This window comes from Calonectris borealis, chromosome 2 (genome assembly GCF_964195595.1).
Source record: "Calonectris borealis chromosome 2, bCalBor7.hap1.2, whole genome shotgun sequence".
Lineage (NCBI taxonomy): Eukaryota > Metazoa > Chordata > Aves > Procellariiformes > Procellariidae > Calonectris > Calonectris borealis.
Genome location: NC_134313.1, coordinates 56,906,422 through 56,930,448, shown reverse-complemented (window position 1 = coordinate 56,930,448; position 24,027 = coordinate 56,906,422). Strand labels below are relative to the sequence as shown.

At 41.0% G+C, this 24,027-nt stretch overlaps 1 protein-coding gene and 1 long non-coding RNA gene across 2 annotated transcripts in view; one reads left to right on the top strand and one right to left on the bottom strand.

The window, feature by feature from the left end:
* PTPRM (protein tyrosine phosphatase receptor type M) overlaps nt 1-21,511 on the bottom strand; it is a 500,131-nt gene extending 478,620 nt beyond the window's left edge. Inside the window, exon 1 of the mRNA XM_075142059.1 lies at nt 21,419-21,511. Within this exon, the coding sequence (XP_074998160.1) occupies nt 21,419-21,491 (73 nt within the window). The 5' untranslated portion in view covers nt 21,492-21,511. The remainder of the gene's footprint in view (nt 1-21,418) is intronic.
* Nucleotides 21,512-22,013: 502 nt separating this feature from the next.
* Nucleotides 22,014-23,809, top strand: LOC142078209 (uncharacterized). The gene is made up of 2 exons (XR_012672154.1): nt 22,014-22,235; nt 22,489-23,809. It is a non-coding gene; the product is annotated as an uncharacterized LOC142078209 (long non-coding RNA).
* The last annotated feature ends 218 nt before the right edge of the window (nt 23,810-24,027 follow it).

Genomic DNA, 24,027 nt, shown 5'->3' with positions numbered 1-24,027 from the left:
TCGTGAAATCTCAGCTATAATACACCAACTCCTAATTAGAAGTCTGACATGGTAATTAATTTAAACACGGAATAACCCATAACCTTTTCACTGTTCAGTGATTACTAGCAAGATGTTTTTACTGTGACTATAAACTCCAGAATTTTCTGAAAACATGAACTTTAATACCCTGGAAATGACCAGCATGTCATCCCATTACTTAGCACATTTCTGGCAGGAACAAAATTTATTGCTAAAAGGATAAATAAGGAAAGAGGACAGCAACAGAGACTTACGCTACAAAGGTCTCAAATGAACCAATACCCCTGTGAATACCAGCATGCCTGGGATCCAAAGCATGTCTAGTCAGGCCCATTTTTCTGAGCCTGTCTTAATTTGGTCTCCAAACAAAAGGAAAGGTTTAGGTTTCTACAGCACTTGGAATGAATAGAACCCAGCTGAAACGAAAGTCAACAATAGTTAAACGAATTAGGAAAAAAAAAGTATAGGAAAGAATCTTTGGACACAGCATAATAACCTCTAATTCCCCTGCAACTGGAAAACACGTTTGTGCTTGTTGTTCCTTTCCACAAACTTCTCTAGAGGCATCACTTCTCCTTCCTTCCACTGTTTTAAAACTCCCCATGGAGTCTCAAAGTTAAGCGTAACAACACTTCTTTCCCTGCCAGTGTTATCTGGGACAAACTCAGTTAAAAACCTGTAGTTCTTATCCTTCAACTACGAATTTCCCTCTGCAGGGATTTTTTAAATACATTTTTCCTCGTTTTAGAGGTTCTGCAATTTGTTTTCTCTTTAGTATCACTGTGGATTTTCTCTTTGCTGAAGTTTTTAATTGAAAAAAGCATTTTCATTAGGGAGGGCTCCAGTATTCTCTGTTATTAGATGAGAATGCTGGTACCATACAATGAAAATTTCTGCTATGGAAGTAGTTAAGTGTATGCCTTTAAGCTATGTGACTTTGAAAACCAAATTAAAATGTTTTCTGGAACGACTATCTCTTACTTGATTATAAGTCATCGTTTTATTATTTGAAAAATAACACGATCAGAAGTGGTCACTGGTACAACCATATTCATTCTGAACAAAACTAGACAGAAAGCAACAGAAGTTTACATTACTAGCACCCTTAAAAGTATTTGTCAACACTACGAAAAGGTATTTAGAGAAGACCTTCCTGACAGATGTATTTCAAACACATTCAGAAGCCTAAAAAAACCCTTTAGCTTTTACCTTCCGTGTTTTAATATACTCTGGAATATCTTCTCTCAATAAACTTTTTCTCTTGTATAAAAATATTGCGCTAACATCCTGAAAAATTTTTACAGCTCATATTTTACATATTCATATAACGCAGAGAGGTTGTGGAATCTCCCTCCATCCTTAAAGATACCCGAAACTCAACGGGACAAGGCTCTGAGCAACATGATCTAGCTCTGAAGGTAGCGCTCTCTGTGCTGAGCAGCTGGACAATCTACAGAAGCGTCTTCCTACTTTAATTGTTCTGTGACTAAGGCCTTCCAAAAGCAATTGAAAAGAAACTGCAGCGCATAAATGCAAAGCATTACAACCGATCTCTCAACAAAATCTGCTGCTTTTACCTATGTGGGGTATTGAGCAGGAAGGCATTTCTCCAACTCCACACCTACATTTCATAGTCTCTTAAAAGCTGTTGGTCATTCTTTGAGGTGGAGAAAATTCCTAAGTGTGGACCAAAGCTGTGTTACTGCTCCTCCTCTTGGGTTTCTAGTCCTGCTTCTTGGAGGCAAAGTCTGTCAAGAAACATCCAGGGAAAAGCTGACAGCAAGAAGCTCATAGTCAAGACTGATTTAGCAGGTAGCAGTATTTCCCGGGTCCCTCTCCCACCTCCACCTGGTGAGGCTGCCTTTCAAGATTACAGGAAGACTGTCAAACCAAGCACCAACACAGCAGTCAAAGCCACAGTCAGCAAAAGTCAATCATGAGTACATCTCTCTCTTTTTAGGTCTAAATGCTAATTCCTCTGGCATCAGATTCTACCTGTCACTGTTCAAAAGCAGGTGACGTGTGAAGCACCCATCTACTCAATGCAGTGCTCATCATAATGAGAACATTTCTCATTTACAATTTTTGCCTATTAACTTCTGGTAACATACTATTCATATATAACCAATTTGGCATAAACATCAAAGCTGTGTATGTATGCATTTTTGTTTGACCTAGTACACTATTTTTTTTAAGGATTCTTCAGCACCTTTAATAAATGAATTACAGAATGGGCTGCTATACAGCTATGGCTAGGAGCTGCCGTACACCACTTCTGCCAAACAGCATCCAGCCCTGTATGCAGAATGCAGAGAAAAACAATTTCACTCACACTCACACACTTACGATGCAATAGACTGACACTAGAAACAAAAGTTTAAGTTTAGAACTTTTAAAAAATACAGATAAAAAAATAAAATCAGACATTCTTCACCAGTGATGCTTCCACTCTTTGCATTTAGCCAGCAAAACAAAACCGATGCTTCTTATTACTTTTTGACTTCATAAGCAAATATTTATTTCCCAACACCACAGGATTTTGCATGCAAACACTACAGGAAAATATTTTAGTACATAAACTATATTCATGAAGATATTTTTCAGTTTGTTAACTTTCTTTTAATTATGAAACTGCTATAAGGTTATCACTGTTTTATTTTTAAGAACAACCAGAATCTACTACTTGGATCTAAGTTCTTAACTGTGTCCTTTTAAATGTTTGTACTACCTAAATATGTAAAAACGCAATAGAGTTACACAGGTTTTAGCATACAAGGTCAAACCACCACATTTTCAAGTGCTGCACGCTGCCTCTGGCAGAAACCATTAACTAGAATTTCAGAAAATAAAATACCCATAATGCATCTAACTAGTTTTGTAGAGTCTTTCTGTGCACCTTAGAAAAACAATCCTGCCATCAACAAGTCTAAACTACTGCAGGTAATACAGTTAGGCATTATTAAAAGTTCTTAGTCTTTAACAAGAGCACTCTTAATCAATAAAAATGTCAAAGCCAAATCGGTTTTGCTCCTTTCTTCTACTTGATCATACCAACTCGGAAATTCCCTGTGCTACAAATTACCACTTCTAATCCTTCTCCTATACAGTAGAGTCCCTCTTCCTTCACAGGGAGGGTCAAGGTGAAATGCTTGTGATGTATAGCTGAAGCCTTGCGGTTCCCCATTTACCAAGCCCTCCAGACAAGAAAACTGGTGCATATGAATCAAATACAAGCAACACTAATGCATTAATGACTGACATGTGGCAGAGACACAGACACACAGATGCAGCTTGACATTAATGGAGAGATTTGCCTGTGGTCATGCACATGGGGGGGGCGGGGGGAATAGACCCACCTGCCTCATGTTTTAACCTGAGTATGAAATCAAATGTCAGACAAGATTAATTAGATGCCTAGAGTTTCATTCTTTTCTGTTGATAGAAAAAGCACATTTCCATAATGTGAGGAAGCATTTATGTGGATAGCAAATCAGGTTGACATTGAGGGAAGGTTTACTTTATTGTGAATGCTAGCTGTGTGGTGCTTGTCAGCGCAATTACTTTCTACTCAAGTGGTTTGCTTTTTAACATTTTATTATCTTAACAATAAAAACGCTGGAAGCAATAATTATTTATTATGCTAATTCTTTAGCTTTTTTATTATGAATTTCTGCCAGACCATTAAAACTCGTTGTTTTCCAGAAATAAACCAGATTTATTAATATTCAGCCAATTAAGAAAAAAAAGACAAGGCAAAAACAATCTCTGTACTGGTAATTAGTTACTAACCAGTCAATTTGTACACTTATCAGCTTCCCCATAAGTTCTATTTTCATTTATTCAATACCCAACATTTCTAGCATCATTCTGATTGAAAACAACTTCAAAACACTAAGTCCACTGCAGCATTTTTTATAAATAATGATTTAAGCAGTCTGAGAGGCAGCAGGGCTTTAGACCACTCTGAAAATGCACTATACTCAAGGACTGCATTTTAATTATGGAAACCTTTTAGAACATCCCTGTTTTATTAACAGTAAGTGAAAGACTATAAACAAGGCTTCAGTATGCACCACTTCTTCTCAATCCTGCCTAAAGCCCTCAAGGGGAAACAGCTTCAATGTGCTTTCATTTCTCCCCCCAAGCATTCTCATCTCTGAATGCCTCTTCTCACCAGCTTTAAAATTCATTTAACTTAACAACCACACAGTTATGCTTTTTTCTTCCCTTTTTTTTTTTAAAAATATACAAGAGTTCCCTCCTTTAGGAATAAACACCAAGGCCACAGCTCTCAAACTCCCACAGCATAAATGCAATACAGGAGATCATAAGCAAGTCTAAGCAGAAAAGCACTGCAACTAAATGTACCTTGAAAAGCTCTTCGTTTGCAACGCTTTTATAAAGCTTCATGTCCATGCACAAACTGTCCCTACATTTCACGCAGTGACAGTGGTAGCAATCCCTGGAAAACTTCTAGAACAAATTCCCGAGCTCAAAGCTTAGTTCCCCCTGAGCCAGTACAGCACTAGCTTCTTCTATGGCAAAGATGCAATGCTTCAAGGTTTGTCAGAGCAGCCCTCCCAGCTTCAACAAACAATACCAACTCCCATGCTGCCATGCACAAGAGCGGAGCCAGGTTTCTCCATAGCTCTCTGCTTCTGAAACAGCTTTCTTCTGTACCTCCCACTGGGAGATTCCGTCCGTGGCAACAGAAAATTCCCTATTAATATGTAATATATACCATAATTAGCACTGTAAAGCAGGTAGTTATCTTACAACTGTCCTCCCATCCCCTCCCTCATAATCGTAAAACTTTATTTACAGGGAAAAAAAAAGGAAAAAAAAAGCACACAACTTATTCAACGCCCCAACTATTCATTCCTGACTTGCATCACCGGTACGCCATCACCCTCTGGATGGGCACAACCTAACAGGGGACAGATAATTTGCTCTTTAAGCACCCTCTTTAAGTCTCCCTCTTCCCAGATCCCTACAATCCAAACCAGACAACTGTGCTGCTCCCACCACTGAAGGAACAGATGTAGAAAGGAGGCAGGTATGAAAAGAGGGGAGGAAGGAACATAAACTCAACTCTTGCTATAGAGCAGTAGTAGGAAGAAGTAAGCTTTGCTGGAGTGGATGCGCTGTAAAAAGAGAGAACAGGTTGTGGATAGAGCAACTTTTGCCCAAAAAAGATCTCAAAACTTAAGTCCAGGCTCTATGGTACCAAGGTGGGACCATCCTGATTAAGATTAATGACATGGACCAGTTCTAGACTAGGGTGTAATCCAAATGGGCACATGGGTACTGAGTTCAGGACAAATTTTGTTAAAACTATGATTCCTTGTTATGGAAGTGCTCTACCTCTGATGTACTCTCCCAACATCATCAGCCACTTGTGTTGAGGGTTCAAAAGGGTATATTTACTAAAACTCATATTCTGAAATTTTATTTCTATCCCAGTTCATTAAGTAGATAAAGTCGTCACATGGAGCACAGATGTAGAAATATACAGAGACCCTCGTGACCACCAAACTCCCCAGCCACTCCATACCCGCAGCTCTCATGGCCCCCTGCTATTTACTAGAACCTACTTCCCTCCCAGCCTCAGGAAGTTGAAAAACAGCAGCAAAAACTTCAGTGGAGGTACTTTTTCGCACCTCCTTATCAGATTATTATCAGATCAGGCATCATGTCTGAAATGCTTTGAAGAGCACCAAAGAGAATATAAAAACTCAAAATGCTACCATCTGAAGACAGGAGATCCATATTCCATTCTCCATATCCAGGAATAGTATAGCAATACATTCAGGCATGGAAGTTCTCCGAAATCAATTAACAGGCCACTTAATTATTTGTTTAAATCAGTAGTTGCAGTTGAAAAGGAAGCTGTTACACACAGTGCTACCACCCCTGAAAGATACAAAGCATGACTCAATGCTCTGTTTTCTCTTGTACTACCTCCAGTAAAAGTCACCTGTACTTAATGGTGATGTGAAATAACACTGACCCTTCTAATTCGCTCTTCCCATTTTCTATGGAAACCCGGCCTCTTGTACAAAAAGAGCACAAAGAAAACAACCATGGGAATGCTACCGATGTTCAGTTACCACTTCTCATTCCTATGAGAAAAATCCAAAACCAAACAAACCCCACAAATAAATAAAACCAATCAAGGCCAGACTAAGAAAATTACCAATACTATTTAACAAAAATCAGAGTAGAAAGACATACTTCATAAAGTACTTTTTAAGCACAGAGTCTAGAGATGGAGGAAAAGACAGCAAGTGGGCAGGGATGTGGCTATAGAGGGTCTTGGCAGCCTAGCCTGTCCTTTCCTGCTAAGACACACCTAAGTCAATCAGAACCACCATCTGCCGGGTCAGCCTACAAACCAGTGTCAACACAAGGGAACAGCAAGATAACCAGTTTCCTGGATAACATCCACCTGTGCTTTACCTGACAGAAAGCAAGGCTGGGGGTGCAGGGGCTGCATGTGTGAAATCCTTTCTTAGAAGGGACTCGAGCTCTCAGGATGGGCACACAGAAATTCACTTGCCTTTTTAAATACATACACAGCATTATTGCTTTAGTGCCTCCCAGGATATCAGGTTAGACCTGTAAGGTTTCTAACATTAATTCAGGCTTTCTTACAAAGTATGTGCCTCAATGACCTGCATTATTCTCTTCTACAGAAGCAGTAGCCTGATTTGGTACAATCATTACATTCCTAGTCACGCCTGGATCCCAAAATTATTTCATCTGCAAATCTAAGCCAGTGCGAGTTGCATTTGTTACCAAAAGGTAGATAAGGTAAATTGTGAGTTTCAGCATGATTGGCCCCCTTCAGCAAAAATTTAGAATGTAGTGCTTTGATCTCAAGATATACTGCATTTGAATAAGTAAATGTTAGAATTTTTTTGTAAAACGTACAAAAACTCTCTCAAAAACTATTCATCTACCAAAATACTTTAATAAGCATGATAATCAATTTGGGAGCTACAGAGAAACCCCTAACAAATACAGGCCTCTACAGACACACCTGAAGACAATTAGCTCTTGGCAATGACTTTTGGCTGCTCTACTCGCAGTAATAAAATAAATACACAGCGTGTAGGCTGAGAGAACCAATGCACATGGAACAGAACAATGCAGAAGCCTCTGAATTTTCTCTCTCAGGACAGACACTGAATTTTTTATTAACATACTCTACAAAGTATATTACTAAATCTGATGCAGAGATAGAAAAAGCTCTAAAAATATAAGATGATGTGACACAAGCTATATATCCCATTATTTTCATTTATGGTCCATGCATTTCAAATGGCATTAATTTACGACAGTAAAAAGCAAAGCCCTTAAGTACATACAGGGCCCTGATCGCTGCAGGTGTAAAATAAGAATAGTTTCTCACAACAGCTTAGAATGCTGTTGCGTATAAAGCGTATAGAGTAAAACTTAATACCATTGCAATTCTATCTCATGTATACACTGGAAAATGTATGGAGCAGCTGCAAATATTTTCTCTTAAAGAAAATGAATTACCATGGGTGCAATATTCCTGTATCAAAAGTGCAATAGTTCACAGCCAACTTCCACATCAACATAAAAATTTATTGCAAGTGATGTCAAAATCCATTAAGTCCCACTTTGTTTGTTTATTACTGATCCACCGCTGGAGGCAATCAGCTCCATCTCCACCCGGGCTGCATTAGCAGGCTGACTCCAGTGCAAAGTCAGAGTAGGGAGCACGAACCACCTCTGAAAATAGTCTCGGTTGACCCAGCTAGATTTGCACAGAAACAGATGAGGAGGGCTCATGAAATCTAGCAGCGCAGCTGAGCGATAGGGGAAGTATCCTCCATCTCTGGGTGGGTAGTGAACATCTTTGGAAATAAAAATCCAACTCAAGTGATTTGTTGAAGTTAAGAGTTCACCTATCTGAACTCTTACAGGAATATACCTCTACCAAACTCATTATCCTGTTATATAATTGCAGTCATTTTAAAGCTTTTGCATGATTTCAACAATTCACACATAGCTGAACCTCCACACAGTATGTGGAGTAACCCTTTTATATTCCCAATCATGGCCTCACCTCAGCTAAACACAAACTTTTACTGCTTACTGCTTTCAGATAACTGAGACCCTGCTTGGAAATCTTCAACTACTCTCAAAGTCACCCTGCTCTTCAAACTTAGGATTCTGTCGATACTGTAGAAGGCAGCAAAAGAAATCAGTTGCAGTCTCAGAGCTATGCAGCTCTGAAGAAAAGACACCAGTAAAACTTGCTCCTGTCATTACAGGAGACAGAACCCAACCAGCATTCAGCTTCCCAAAGCTCTGTGATCTAATTCTACACAAAAGGCTTAATAAGGTTTAGACTCATAATACAATTAGTAATTTAGCTCACAAATTAGACTATCTATTAACACTCCAGCAGAGACATCAGCCATATGAGGATTAAGAAAGAATCTTCTGCTCTCAATATGGAGTGGAACTTGAATGCTTTAATAGACCACTTCTGCTTCCGCACCAGAGAACATATATTGCATTGTGCAGGATGATGTGAGCATCCTGCTCATATATTGAACTTTCATCAATAGGAATATTGCTAGTAATTTGCACTGTAAGTACAGAGTGGGAACTTTCCAGCTCATCTTAAAGCATAATTCTAACTGGTAAAAATATGTACCAATAGAACAGAATACACTGCATATGCATTTATATGCATTAGAAGTGCACATAAAAACAAGGGCCAAAATTAACATGTCAGCATGGACAAAACACAGGTTAACCCAAGGTATAAATATTATACAACATTTAACTGCAGGATTTGGATAAAGAAGCAACCATTTTCTAAATCTTTGCATACAATGTTTATTCTATATCTATTAAGAAAGGAAGCAGATGTATGTAATACGAGATTCTGCATCATCTTCTCCCCATAAACAGTGCTGAAAAGATTTAGGAAGGGGCTGATACCTCTAGCATACTACTTAATGGCACTTCGTCCACACAGAAAAAATATTCCAGATGAATTTTCAAAGGCAGGCTAAGTAGGCAAAAAGCACTCTACTTATTACCAAGGACTAAATTTTCAATTGCTGTGTCCGGAAAGTGCTGTTCCAATTTCCAAAAAACTATACGTGTAACTACATTTCTACAAAATGCTGATATTGGTGTGTTCATGCTGGCTTGTGTCAACACCTGATTTACTTGCAATTACTGTGTCAACAGGAACCTTTTGTAATTACTTTCATAATACGCCCAAAACTGACTGTATTAATCTTTAGGTTTTGAGCTTGTGTTTGTATAAATAGTGCCAGTATTTTAGCTTGAAAAACAAATAAACAAACAAAAAATCTCCATCAGTTTACTTCACACTCTAGTAAAAACCATTCACACCCAAATAATATTACAAATAACGTCCATCTGGTCTGAAATCTAGATCTGGCCACAGTATCTCATTTCCCACTGCACTGCCTGCTGTTTCTATCAAGCGTTCAGTGTGACTGCACTCAGTGCAAAGTAAGACTCGAACTTCACTCTCTTACAGTGCTTACTCATAAGCACATGCTTTGCTGGCATGTGTGTTAGCACATGCATAGGACCATTTTGATCTTATCTGTCTCAGGAAAAAAAAAAAGCAAAAAACCTAACTAGTTATGAATAATACTCAGGCAGTCAGGAATTGTATCCCCAAGTTTCTGCCATAGCCCCCCCAGAGGCTCTGGGGCTCTCTCAAAATGCGCACATAGATCTCCAAACTGTAAGGGCAAGAGAGTGGCCCATGGCACCACAGGATATCCTAAAATAGAGCTACAGCCTCCAGTCTCAGCTCTCTTCTCAGCTCAGTCACAGCTGCCCAAAGGATGGAGGCGGCAGAGGAAGGCACAAACGATTTGTGATTTGTGGAACATGGTGATAAGGAGCAGACACGAACAGAGAAAAGGAGGTGGAGAGAGCACAGGAGGTGGCAGGTAAGCAATATATTCTTAAAGGTGGCCTGGTGGTTAACAGCTTTTTAAAATATATATGTTATTTGCTGTGGAATAGATGGTACTAAAGTGCAGTTTTAGACAGAACTGCGAGCAAGTAAGAACCCTCCCTCTTCTTCTGCACAAAATTCCAGAGTACACAGCTCTAGCAGATTACTATAATTAATTGGCCAACTCTTTCTTTTATTGCTAGACCACTGTGTAAAGTCAAAGCACTGAAATCATGTGAATGGGGCTACTAGTGAATGTCACATATTTGCTCAATGCCAGTTTCAAGCACACAGATCTGATTTTTTTGCAGTTCTGCTCCCAAAGGTCCAGAAATACCCATCATCTAATTCTGGCACACAAGCCAGAATTAATCTTTCACTACTGCAAATCCAGCATGGCACTCTGCAGTTTGTGAAGACTTTTAACAGAGCCAGTTCTGGAAAAGTGCAATTTCTCACTCACAGCGAGTGAGTGGTTCCCAAACTGTGGTTTGCAAAACTCCTGTGGTCCACCCACTATGAGCAGTGATTTGAAGCAAACGAGCCCGTCAGATACTACTTCACTGAGGCAGATTTACTGTGGACCAATTCAGAAAGCCGCGAGTTTATATTCATTTTTTAAATTGAGATCTTAAAAAATACAGGCAGTTTTAATTACCAAGCCTTTAAGTTTGGGCTACACATCAGAAACTGACTCCATTTTTGCAATGAACACAACAGAACTGACAGCCAAGCAATAACTTTCAAAATACAAGCGTAAACTGGAACCCATCGCATGTAACCAAAACCTCCAAAGTAGTTCCTGGCTGATGCCAGAATGAGTCCACAGCTGCTTTCTATTTCCATTCATCACTGAGTCATAACAGGTATCTTCCAAAATAAGAATTTAGACTTCCAAAGACCGTATCTGTTTCTTTGTAGAAATCAGAGAAAGAATTTCAAAAGCAGCAGGCAATGCATGCACAGTTTATGTTCCCTAATTCCCCTTCAAGCAACCTTGGCGATACAGCTAGACCAAGCCCAGTCAGTCTTTATCTGAACTTCTCAGTCTGAACATATGCAATACCTAAGGCTTCACCCCTTCTCCCAACTCAAAATTACTATCTGCACTTCAAGACTCCAAGTCCACTCTATGACAAAGGAAGGTACAGGTGAGTAAGGCTGAAGTGCACATCCAGCAATGGATCTGCCAGTGAATCAACCCACAAGCACGGCAGTATGTTTGTCTATGGTTGAAAATAGAACAAAAGTAGCTGAAGAATATTATTCTTCAGGGCTTATTTCCACGTCATTTCCCTGCATGGATAATCTTATGCTAGATACTGGGGTACAGCTTGAAGAACATTTTAAGGCTTTTTATGTTGACACCTTTTTGTGGCTCTCCAATATTCAGGATGCAAAGTAACAGATTCTAGTGGACAAACTGACTTTCTGTTAAGCAATTGTACATGTGAAGATCCAGCTCTGAAGCTTCGGCGAGACTCATTTAAAAACCCCAATCCACGTCTGCTGTTGCTGCACGGCTGCTGCAGAAGCCAATTTTTTATTTGTCAAGAGTGTATTTCAACTAGTCTTGGGCTCCTGGGCCCTACACAATTTCAATGCATATTTGCTCTAAAGGGCGTGTCCTTGTCTCAAACACTTAAATAAATAAAACAGTCAAACCCCAGTGTTTTCCAAATCCCCAAATGAAAATGCTAGGCTAATTCACATAAAACCCTTACTAGCCTAGATTTATGTAGGCAATTCTAACAACAATCCTTAAAGTAAAAATAAATAAAACACACCTTATGAACTTTATATGTGGTCTTCAATCCATGTGCTTTGCTGTCTTTATAAACAGAAGGTAGTGATGTTGGGCAATACACAGGCTTCCATTTTGCATTTTCAACCCCTAAGGTTTTAAATAAATATTAACTTTAACTGTGTTTTGGGCTTGTTGGTTTCCCATGACACTCACAGACCTAACCCCAAAAGGTTGCTTTCATATTTATAAAGTTGCTTGCAAAGGTTTTCTCCTAAGCTAGGACTGAATCAAGATGACATCTCTCACACACAGTAAAGAGGGCATCAACTGCACCGCGCCTTAAAATTATTACTCGGACAACAATTTATCTTACATAACTGAGAAATTACTTCAGTAATAGCTGTCTCTGCAGAAGTTAAAAAGAAAAACAGCTTAAGTGATGTGTTATGTAAAGTGCTTATATTAAAGTGTTGAATGCAGTGCTTTGTAAAATAATCTTCATCTACTCTGCAGAATTCAGAAAAGGTAACATTAAAGGAAAAAAGGCTATAGCGATTCTCAGTCATTAACATAAGAACTACCCCACCAAGTACTGTGGTTCCTGGAAATGTCCACAGCTGTCTATCTCCTAAACGTGTGACAGTATTTAAGCACATTGCTGAGTTTCTAGGGAAGACTGAAGTTACAGGTGGTGACAAGTGACTGCTGTAGATTTTCTCTAAATACGTTGGGGGGTTCTGAATTGTCACCTTCCTTTTTTCTTTTTTTTTTTTTTTTAAATGGAAATTTAGCAGATTTCTCAACGATGAAAAAAATCCTACTGGTGAAAACTAAACAAAAACCACAAAAAGAACAGAAAAGCCTGACCATGAAGATCCTCACCCATGTCACAGTCAAATGCCAGAGCACAGACTTAAATCCGAGTCTCCCACACCTATGTAGGAGTTCTGATCACTAAGCAACTGACTATTGCAACAGGAGTTAAAATATATATCTGTCTTTTTCATGCTGTGCTCCAGTGGTATGATTCATGTTAGGCTATGTCATCCCGATGTGGAACCAGAAAAATCTCCAGGCTCAGAAAGTTCCACTGAGAGGAAATCATTTCCTGGTTAAGATTATATGACACATCTTAAAACAGTTAAGTAAAAGAGATCTTACACTATCAAAATAGTAAATAACTTCCAAAAATTGTAATCATCAGAACACTGTTGATCCTGAATTATACTGGTTGATAGAAACATCACAGTAATTACAATAGATTACATATATAGTCCTACACAGATATGCAAACAGTGTCAAACCTTAAAACAAACCTATTTCCTCGCAAGTTTCTACCAAGCCTGTGAGCACACTCTGATCAGGCTGTAGAGCTGTTAGGAAGCATTGGACTAGAAGGACAGAAGAGGAAATAGGCAAAAATGAAATTTTTCCTTTCAAATGAAACAAATATACAAATCACATAAGAAGAGACAGCAACTATACCAAACAACTACAGAGAGGAGAGTTATGTCCGATCTGGGGCCTAACACAATTCATTGAGACAGCAATTGACTTACATGTTTGTTTTCAACTGTTAGCTGAACTGTTTGTTAAAACAGGAAAAAGCCATGAACATGAAAATAGCAGAAGTGAGACGAACAGGAGTTTCTACGCAGGTAGCAGACAATGTATACATTTCTATGCAGGTAGCGATTAGGAAATCTCAGCCTCTGCTTGAGATATCACCTGGTAATATTCTTTTTTTCAGAACTGGAGATCTGTTTTCTCTACATACCCTCAGAAACTGTGTAGACTTGGTAACGAAAACTTTAAGATGTGCATGTAGATGACCATTTTTTGGTCATAAATTACTGTATCAGCGATACTAGAATTACTAAGCATCAGCTCCCAAAATAAGGAATTGTTTGACCTCAGAGGGAGAAGAAAAAGAGGGGGAAAAAAATACAACCCCCCCTGCAACCACCTCTGCTGCGATTACACCATGAAAAATGCGAGTCTGCTAAAGGGTAATAACTAATCAACTTTTTAAGACACAGACATACAAACTAGTGCATACATAACAAGCATATACACAAGTATAGAAGTGCATATGTCACGGATGGAAATTATTTACTCAGTCTAGTCTATATTCACCAGAAAAACAAATGTAAAAGCCCCTCTATTCATTTACCAGTAAGAACAACTCCATTATGAAAACCTGAAGACATTACTGGCTCACTATCCATCTACCTGAAAGTGCACAGAAACTCCTGTAATATCCTCCTCAATCTTATGTTAGAATCTCATCAGCACAACTAAACAGTTCTTTCATCTAATCAGCCTACCTTTATCCACTACAGAATTAAAACAAAGGGTCGCAGACAAAAGTACTCTATCCAGTATATTACTCTCAAAAATAAAGAGTCTAAACAATATTTGATTTTAGAGTTAAGGATAAAAGAGGCAATAGGATTCAAGGTAATAAAGCACAATCTTTCTGAAAACTTACCCAAAATAACTGTGCTGTAAACCTCAACCTCCCCGCCCCCCCAACAAAAAAAAACAACAAAAAAATCTGCTCTAATTCAGGCATGTGATGCTCTATTTCATTCATGAATAGCTAAAGTGATGAAAGAGGTAATTAGCTGTTAGTTATTCCAAAGCAAAAATGCATTTCTTGTGACTAACAAAACAGTGCTGTAAAAGATATTTATAATAGCTTAACATTGAAGAAGATTAAAAAAAAAAAAAAAAAAGGCGGGGGGGAAGCCAATCTACCCCTCAAAAAACCCTACTGTAACCAAAACTTACCGCTCTCTAAATTAGGGCAGATTACACATGGGGAGGAGGGGGAAAACAAACACACTTACAAGCAAAATGTTGTTTTACACCATTCCACAGAAAAAAATTAAAGATTCGCTAACATCATTACACTTAATCATATGTGTAAAGATAATCAACTATTGCTATGTAAAGCTGTCAGAAGACATATTTGAGCCTTGAATATATTATTAGACAAACGTGTTCAAAACTAAGATGACAAAAATAAGAAAATGTGAATAATTATAAATCCATTTATGTTTTCCAGATGTAATTTAGCTTCCTTTAGGACTTCAGGTTTTTTTCTAGAACATCTCTTCCAGGAAGGTTCATCTCTTAGACTTCCAGAAAATGGTATGCCTTCCTTCCCACCTTTCCCCCCAACCACCCTAATTCTAACCTGTTTTCAGAACGCCTTCCTCCTGCCGTGGTTTCGTCTGAACAAACGTGGTCATTACTTTGTTTCCTACCATCGCTCCTCATGTGGCAAAGGGTCACTGCAGAGTCAGACACTTCTGGCTGAGACACTGCTTTCCTATTCCCTGCAGCTACTGAGCGTGAGTATCTATTAGAGGCATAAACACATCTTTATTTTCACCTTTATAACTCTCGGAAATCTGGGCATAAGAATGTCCTTCCTTCATTTTTAGAGCATATGTGGGGACTTGCCCTCTGCACCTCCACGTAACATTAATGGAGGTCACATGGCTGAAAAACCAACACAACACATTATTCCAACATCAGTACAGAATTCCACTGACAGCATCATCATTTCTGAAAATAATTATTTTGAATGGAACAGAAAGCTTCTTAATAGGTTGGGAGAAGACAAAATACTCACACAACACTTAACCTTTTCTTTAAGATAAGGATCCATCAAGATTGTTAAGATATAACCTTATCAGATCTCTGTGGCAATTACCCTTGCATTTAAACCACTAGGAAAGTTAACTGACAATTCCTTTGTAATTTCATGCATTTTATTATGTACTTTTATTATATTAGAGCATTCATTCATCCTTCTGTTGAATACTAACACTGATACTGAAATCAGCCTTTTCACAAGTAATCAAAAGTTCATTTGTTGTATAATCAAATTGGTGCAAACAAGCCACCAATGGATTAAAATTCTCTAGGTCACAAAAATCCATCATGTATTTTTCACACCTCCCCAGCTCCAAATACACCTACATTTTCATAAAGCCCAGTTTACAGTCCTTCATCTTTCTATACTTAGAAAAGTGGATTTGGAGATGCAGCTACACCTAGTGATCAGCAGCAGATCACAGCAGGCAAAACTCATGAAGACACTACAAAAATCAGAAGGAAGTATGTGAACATAGTGGGGTGAATAAAGTGACACAGTAAAATTTATTGCTAGACTTTTTTTTTCCTAAATATATGACCATAGGCTCCAAATTGGTTTTGATTTTTTGAAATCCTTTTTAATACATTGATAACGTTATACATTAAATCAGAAATACAGATCTGGAAGTTATCAGCAAAATCAAATGAAATAAAAAGGACCTCTCAATTTTTTCTACAGAAATTGAGCAGATAATTCAGCTGCATTCACACATCAACAAACAATTTATTCCTGGGAAAATTTTCAGAACTACTTCTTTACACAAGAGTCGTAGATGTGAGCTGAAAGGTCCATAAATGCATGTCATTTTCTGGGGAAACATCTTTAAAACTTAGTGATGTAGCTACCTCAAATAAGCGCCTGACAGTGATACTAACGAGCTTTAAACACAAGAGATCTCCCTCTCGAATGGCATTTCCTTTCGCATAAAGTTGCAACATGTGAAATACAGGATCAGTTCACAGGTCCTGACCCCACAACATCACTGGACTTGGTTCTACCGAGTCTACACCTATTATCTTCCCCTAGGTGAATCTAACGATGCAAACTGACCCGACTGTCTCAGCAGTAAGGTGTAAAACCGACCTGGTCGCTGGCAGCTAGGCTGTCTGACACATTCGCTGACCATCTCAGTGTATGAGCGAGCGCACATGAAAAATAAACCACCTCCACGTTTTTTCAGGTCAGACTCAAATGACATTAGCGAGATGGAGTTCAGAACCTTACTCGCTCTATCCTAACATGTTTTGTGATTTGCCTGAGGATTTGGTCTCTCTAGCTGTCAATCTAGCAACTTCTGTGAGCACTAAATATATTATTTTTCCATAAATTATATGCTGCTATATTGTTTCAGTACACTGTGATTTGTTTTCCTCATGGATTCCGACGACCGCTAAATCGTGAGACCAAATAAACATCACAGGATTTTTTTCCCCAGTGTTATTAAGTCCTTGTAATATTTTGTGGGGTTTATTTTTAATTTCTGATGAGGTTTCCTTACTAACTTTTGACACCAGAAGAAGACCAGAATAGATAAGTAAAATAAATTTAAAAATTCAACCCACATACCCACCACACGGTTTCTTTTTTGACAAACTGTGCCACTCCCAAAGCCCAGACTCTCATTTTTACCTGAAGCATTCTAAAGTACATCCCAGTTTACAGGGGAACACAAACTTTATTTCATCTGCTTCTAACTGTCAAAAGTTAAAAAAAAAAAAAAGACATATTTAGAAGCTGATTCTTCAACATGCTTCCATTTATTTGCTGGACTATTTTGAATATGAATACTCTTGGGTGTAAAACACAAATCAAGTCATTCACCTATTCACCTGACAGCGAGAAGTTTGGTTTGAGAATCTTCCCCCACAGCTCTCACTGTTTAGCGAGGCCAAGTCCACGCTATGAACTTTAACTGGAATAGTTTTGCTGATGAGCTGACAACTGTGTCAGCCGCTAATAAAACTGCATTTTCACTAGCATATGTTACTCCCCTTAGGAAGTGCAGGAATACAGACTTGATGGATGGGTGGAGAGGAAGGAAAGCAGGTGGAATAAGCAATGCCAGCAAAAGCAGAATTTGTTAAAATGCGATATAACCACACTTGGAGCTCTTTGCTGGTAAAGTGATCAGAATAGCTATTAAAGACTTCCAAACAGAGATCCTGAACACCCTGAGAAATCTCTTTAAACGCAGTTAACTATACCAGAAACTTTTCATTTTCTATACATTGCTCTAATTATAGGGAGCTTCATTTCGTCTGGGATAGGACCTATGAAGACTTAACCTATATTCTTTCTTTTAATCTTCCCTCTCTGCAGTCACCAAACATCAACATCATCACAGTAAGTTTCAACTTCAGCGTGTCAAACTTCTTCCTTACATCTGTTTTTGGAAAATGTGATTCTCGTTTTTAGAGTGCCTACACCCAAAAATGAAATAGATTAATATAACACATCATTTATTCAGAATACAAGTTTTTGTATTTTTGATCCATGAAATAGCTTAAGCACTACTATTCTCTATGCAAAACCTTTACTAGTCACCAGGAAAAGTAATTTTCAATTTTTGTACAGCACTCTTCCTCCTGTTCTTCTTCTCATAATTTCCACTAGTCCTGGTGCAAAGTTCATTATGAATGGCCTCCTACAAGCACTTTTAGTCAGTCCTTCTGTCCATCTGTATCTCTCTCACTGCACTAGGACTCAAGCCTTCTCGGAGAAAAACTACAACTTTTAAAACCAGTACCATAGAGACAGTGTGTCAATATATAACCTTGTCGCTTTCCATAGCGGAAGAGAATATAACAGCCTAATAATAGCCCTCCCTGGTCAGATTCAGGTTATAAGCAAGAAGCACCAATTTCGGAATTCAGGCTGTGTGCAAATTTACATCTATCTGAACATGATGCCTTCATAAAAACACAATTTCTGAGTTCTATTACACATCTCCTCGCCTTCAATTTCAGTTCCCCATTTTGGTATTTGACAGAACTCATCTCATCCAGACCCTTCATTTTATATAAAACCTAATATTTAGGCTTACAATGTCCCTTCTAACTTTCTGCACCTCTATGTTTGACCTAAATCCCTTACAGGAATGGACTGCTTTCCCTAGCCTGAATAATCTACCAAGGAGATGGACAAAGGAACATGGTAGAGTCAGGTGGCATTTTGTATGACAGGAACACCACACTTCAGGAACTTTTGTAATATTAGCATTCAGTCTTTGCATGGGACTACTTAATAACATTTATGTTAAAATTATAAACAAAAACAGCTAAATTAGGTGTGCTAGTTTCTCAGAAAGAAACTAAAAAAAAAAAAAAACCACCCAAACCTACTCTTGCAAAAAGACCTCAGCTACTTCTGAAAACTTAAGATAAGCAGCATTGTCCATTTAAGACAATGTTTTCAGTAACATCTCTTGAATTCAAATTCTTGAGACCATTTGCTTCTTGAACTGATGAATCCAGAATTTTAAATTCTTTAATCTCATTGTTATTAACTGTTAAGCTGCTTTCAAAAGATTACTTGAAAGCTTCCAGGCCTTAAAAAGCCAAGATCTGATCTTTCAGTAAGATTATTTTCTAAATAAGAAACCCAAATAAAACAATAGCTGACTGTAATGTTAGAACCAATCTCTGTAAAACAAACCAGTCATTTTAGAAAAGGGTAAAAATAAAAATGGAACTACAAATGCCAAAGATTACTTAACTCACCCACTGCTATTCTTTGCTTAGAACATGTGTGGAGTTTTTTCTTTGTTTGTTTTTAAACTTTTAATAGGTTAGTCATATAACTCCCGTCTGCAACAAGGGACAGCTGTTACAAAAGATAACTACCCAACTCAAGGACCGATTTTTCTGTAATTTAATTTCCATGACACTGATGCATCAAGCTTTTAACAAAAGCAATTTTTTCCCCCAAGCAAAAATTAGTCCCAGGCATGCACTTCAAATGGTAAAGTACAAAAATGGAAATTTCATCAATTTTGTTCTGAGTGCCAAGAATCAATACTAAAAAAAAATCTGTACGTGCATCTTCACAAATAATCTTTACATTCAATATTTAACATACATATACACGCATACGGCGAGAAAGCAGGCCAGATTCTGCACCCCGTGACATCCCTCACAATCTCACTGAAGTGTGTAAATTGCAGCCTCTGTTATTCAGTACTTCGGAAGGGTTGGAATCACACCTTGTGAATAACTGCATGCACAAGTCATCTGTGAATTGTTTGTGGTTTATATCACAGTTCCTTCCACAGTGTGCGGCAATGGAAATGAATACAATAGATACAAATCCAACACTAATGTGGGGCTGTTCTTCAGCAACATGAACAGCAGTTAAATGCTGACCCTGGTATAGTATCAGCATATCGCAGGCACAAGTCATTTAAATATCCAGGACAAGAAGAGTTGCCCCAGCTTAACTTTAAACAAGAAGTAAGGCAGTTCACACAGGTCAGCAATGAGTTATGGATTTATCTTAATAAAGCGAGAGCTCTCACTGAAGTCTGGACACTAGACTTCCAATATTAATGAGTTACAGGGCTAATATACATGAGTTCAGTTCCATAATTCACTACAGAGCATAGCTTCATCCTAACATGAGTGTTTGGAAAAGATTTCATCATTGTTATAGATCACCTCGGTACAAAACATTTTTCTGCTCAGGGATCTTCTGTCTCATCTGCAGTAAAAATGCTGTAGAGAAATGAGGGGAGATACAGCTACGTATGCAAAAGGTCCCTGGACCCTAACATAAAACCAGAATTTTTAATTTTAAAAAAAGTTTTAAAACAAACCACCAATTCCTAGCCATAAAACTTGGTTTAGCTACCGTGCTGCATAGAAGCAACGTGTAATGTACAAAATATAAACTATTCTGCAGTCTGAGCAACAAGGAAAGTCAAAAGTACTGCTTCCCACCAGATCAAAGCACACTTCGCATGAACTGAAGACCAGATGTCTTCAATTTAACGTGCTTTTCAGTTGCACTCACTTCATGTTGGGAACAAAACAAACAAAAAAAAGTCTGAAGTTACTCTTTGCAGTGAAGCACACAGAACTATTTCACAATCCAAATTTCTGTCTAAAATTATGGGTTCCTTCAACATATAAATAGGACAGGGGTGCAGGCAGAGGACTCGAGACCAAGATAACCATCTGCAGGTCTTGGACTTCAGGGAACAGAAAAACGCTGTTGATGGAGCACTTTGCCGGGCTCTTCGCTGGATGTGAATCCCGACTCCCCGCAGACGCGGGCAGCTTCTGCCCTGCCCTCCGAGGTGACGATTTTGGGGGCTGCAGAAAACGAGGGGCCAGGGCTCTACCTCCGGCTCTGCCGGCGTTTCACAGCCGCACCTACGGGCAGCGCGAACGGCGGGGAGCTCTGGGGGCGAGCGAGGAGGAACCGGCGGGGCCAAGCAGGCAGACAGGGCGGCGGGGCACCCGCCGGCCCCTCCGGGGAGCACCGCAAGTTTTCCTTGCCCGTCGCCAGCTCCGTCGCCGGGCGGAGCACCGGAGGCGAGGGCGGCGGGGGCCCGGCAGCGGCTCACCTCGCCCCTCCGCCTCCCGCACCGGGGCAGCGGGAAACTTTCGGGAAGTCGGCGGCGGAGAAACGCCAGAGCCAGCCCGAGTCCCGCCCGTCCCTCCAGCCCCTGCCCTCCGGCCGCCCGAGCCCCTCCAGCCTCTCGCCCTTCCCCTCAGCGCCCTTGCCGTCGGGGCACGGGGCTGTAAACCTAACGGCATCCCGCCGCCGCCGGACACCTTCCCCCCCTCCATGTACGCAGCCGCTCCCAAGTGTCAGCCCCGCCAGGGGGACGGGGGGGGGACGGGGGGGGGGGAGAGAAGAAAAACAAAAAAAAACATCCAACCCAAAACCCAACCGACTCCGAAATGGCAGCGCCGCCCGCCTCGCCCCTCCGCCGCCCCCGCCCGCGGGAGCGCTGCCCGGCCCCGGGGCAGGCGAGGCGGCTCCTTACCTGTGAACGTCTGCGCTCCCGCCGCCAGCAGAAGTCCAGCCAAAGTAACCAGGCAAGTTCCAACTTTCCCCATATTTCCACCCCTTCCTGCTCCGGATCCAGCAAAGTGCCAAAGTGTTTGCCAAAGTAGGAGGCGTCCCTCTCGCCCCCCTCCAGTCAGTGGGGCAGGCGGGGAGGGGGGAGCCGGACTCCCCCACTTGGTGCCCCGCGGGCTGTTTTCCCCTCCTCGCCCTTCTCTTCGCTTTTAAGGGCAGGGAAAGAGGGGTGCGAAGTGGCCGGGGGCTGCCTGCCTTCCTCCGGCCGCGCCGCTGCCCTCGCCCCCGGGGCCGCGCCGCTTCCCCGCGCGGACGCCCCACGCCTTCCGGCACCGCTCGCCTCCCCCGGTGCCCCGGGGGGGGCACCCTTAATCCCGGAGTCTCTTCGCCCGGCGCCGCCGGTAGTCCCGGCTTAGCTCGGCTCCCTGACTGACTCGCGGTTCCCCCCGGCAGGCAGGCAGGCTAAAGGGAGCGCGGAAAGTCACGCCCAGCCGCCGGCGCCGCCGCTCTCCCCCGCTAGAGGGCGAGGCGGCGCGGGCTCGCAGCGGCGGGGCGCCGCTGACAGGATTTCGGTGACGGCCGTCGCCTGCGGAGGCGAAGCGCTCGGGTCTCCCTCCCGCCGCCCCCCCCCCCCCCCCCCCCCGCTGCCCCGAGAGCGGCTTTGTTTGCAGAGGAGGTGGCTCCGTGCCTGGCAGGACGATGTCGAAAGTTCCCGGACAGCGGGGGAGAGAAGGAGGAACCGAAAAAAAAAGAATGAAGAAAAATCTCAACCAAGCGTCTCGGTAACTTTGCCGCGGGCCGGCCCCGGCGAAAGCTGCAGCCGGTGTATTTGGGGCCGCCGCGGCTACCTGTCCCGCCGGGACGGGGCCCTGCGGGAAGGACCGAGCAGCCCGGCCCTGGGGCAGCGGCCTCGCTCTACCCGCGCCTCCGCCCCGCCGCTCTGGCGCTGCTCCGGGGCACCGGGAGAGGGAAGGGTAAATAGAAGAGCGGGGGAAAGCGCTGGCTTCTCATAAGCGTTTTGTTTTGTTTTTACAGACAATCTGGAGTCTGTCGGAAGAACTAGTTCGAGGCCACTACTCAGTCTTCCGCGAAAACCTCAAGCCTAAGAGCCCTGCCCTCACAGCGGAAGGCTGATACTAAAAGGAAATTAAGATGTAAATGGGGTTCTCCGGGCTGGCGAGCGGCACTGTGGCGTAAATCAACTGCTTCTGATTCGTGTGCTGCTAGTAAAACTTCAGCGCCTTGCCCAGACCTCGGTTACAGCCACCCTTCGCCCCTCCGGAGCCTGGAGGGGCGGCTGGGAAGGGCGGGAGGCGGGAAGGGACCTCCGGAGATCGCCCAGTCCGGCCCCCCGGCTCAAAGCAGGGTCGCAGCTTTTACTCCTGTGAGCGAAGAATGACGTCATGAATTGGCAGGGTTCGACAGTGAATGGTGGAAGAAAAATCACGTTAAAATGGCAGTTACCTTTCATTATTCCCAGTCGGCGACTTCTGGCATTTATCTCTACGTCGTGTATGAAATACAGCTGCTTGACAATCTTTTTCAATTTGGGGCTTTGGCTCCTGGTGTCCAAGACACTGCAAGGATGTGTTTATTGGTTTTAAACCAGTTCTTTCCAAATTGGGCTTCTAGAGGTGGAAATGTTTTTGTTGGCTATCACTTTCAGTGAAAGCTTTCTTTTTATTTCAAGGCCAAATTTAATGCCTATTTATTCCCTGGGGGTTGCAAATAAAACGGTAAAAACAAGAATCTAGAGAATGCTGCAATTAAGGGTTTGAGCTGGCAAGCACAAATATAAGAGCTCAGGTTCTAAGTTCTCATTTTTCTCCAGCACAGGTCCTCTGTTTTCTATGCTACTGTCATATATAGTTAGCCGGCTTCACTCTCGTTTCAACTGAAGTCTTAACTCCACCCATCCCCTGTATGGTAGTGCGAGTTACAATTTATTAATGATTTGTGCATATTTTGTATTATTTTAACATATAATACATGGTCTTCAAACTTAGGCAGACATCGTTTGTTTCTAGTGATCGCCCAACCATGCTGTTGTCAGGACACTGCTCTATTTATGTTTTTGCTGATCCATTTGTTATGTGATGCAATCTTCACGAAGGGACATGAACTTTTTGATGTGTGGGGGTAAGGCAGCTACCTCAAAAGTTAACGCAAGGGGGCAGAATAGCATTAATTGTTGTGTTTCCTGACGTCAGACTTCTTTTCAATTCGCATTCTCTTCGTTTATTATTTGCCTGGAACTTCCCAGTCTTCTCCCCGAAAAAAGTTACCTTAATTCCACAAAGTTTTGATAACCTTGGGGTATGCTGCAATAAAAATTCTAATTTTTTTTATTTCACAATTTTTTCCTGGGTGTATAATTTATGCAAATTTTATGTTCTATAAAAGCTGCAGTTATAGCTTCTGAAAATTAGAAACTATAGCTACTCATGAAAGTGTTACCTTTGTAACTACAAAACTGTTAAAAAAACCTTCAAGAAGTCTCGTAAGTAATTTAACTTACAGTAAATTTAACTTTAAAATGTGTCTTCTGGAAGATCTGTCACTAAAAATCCAGAA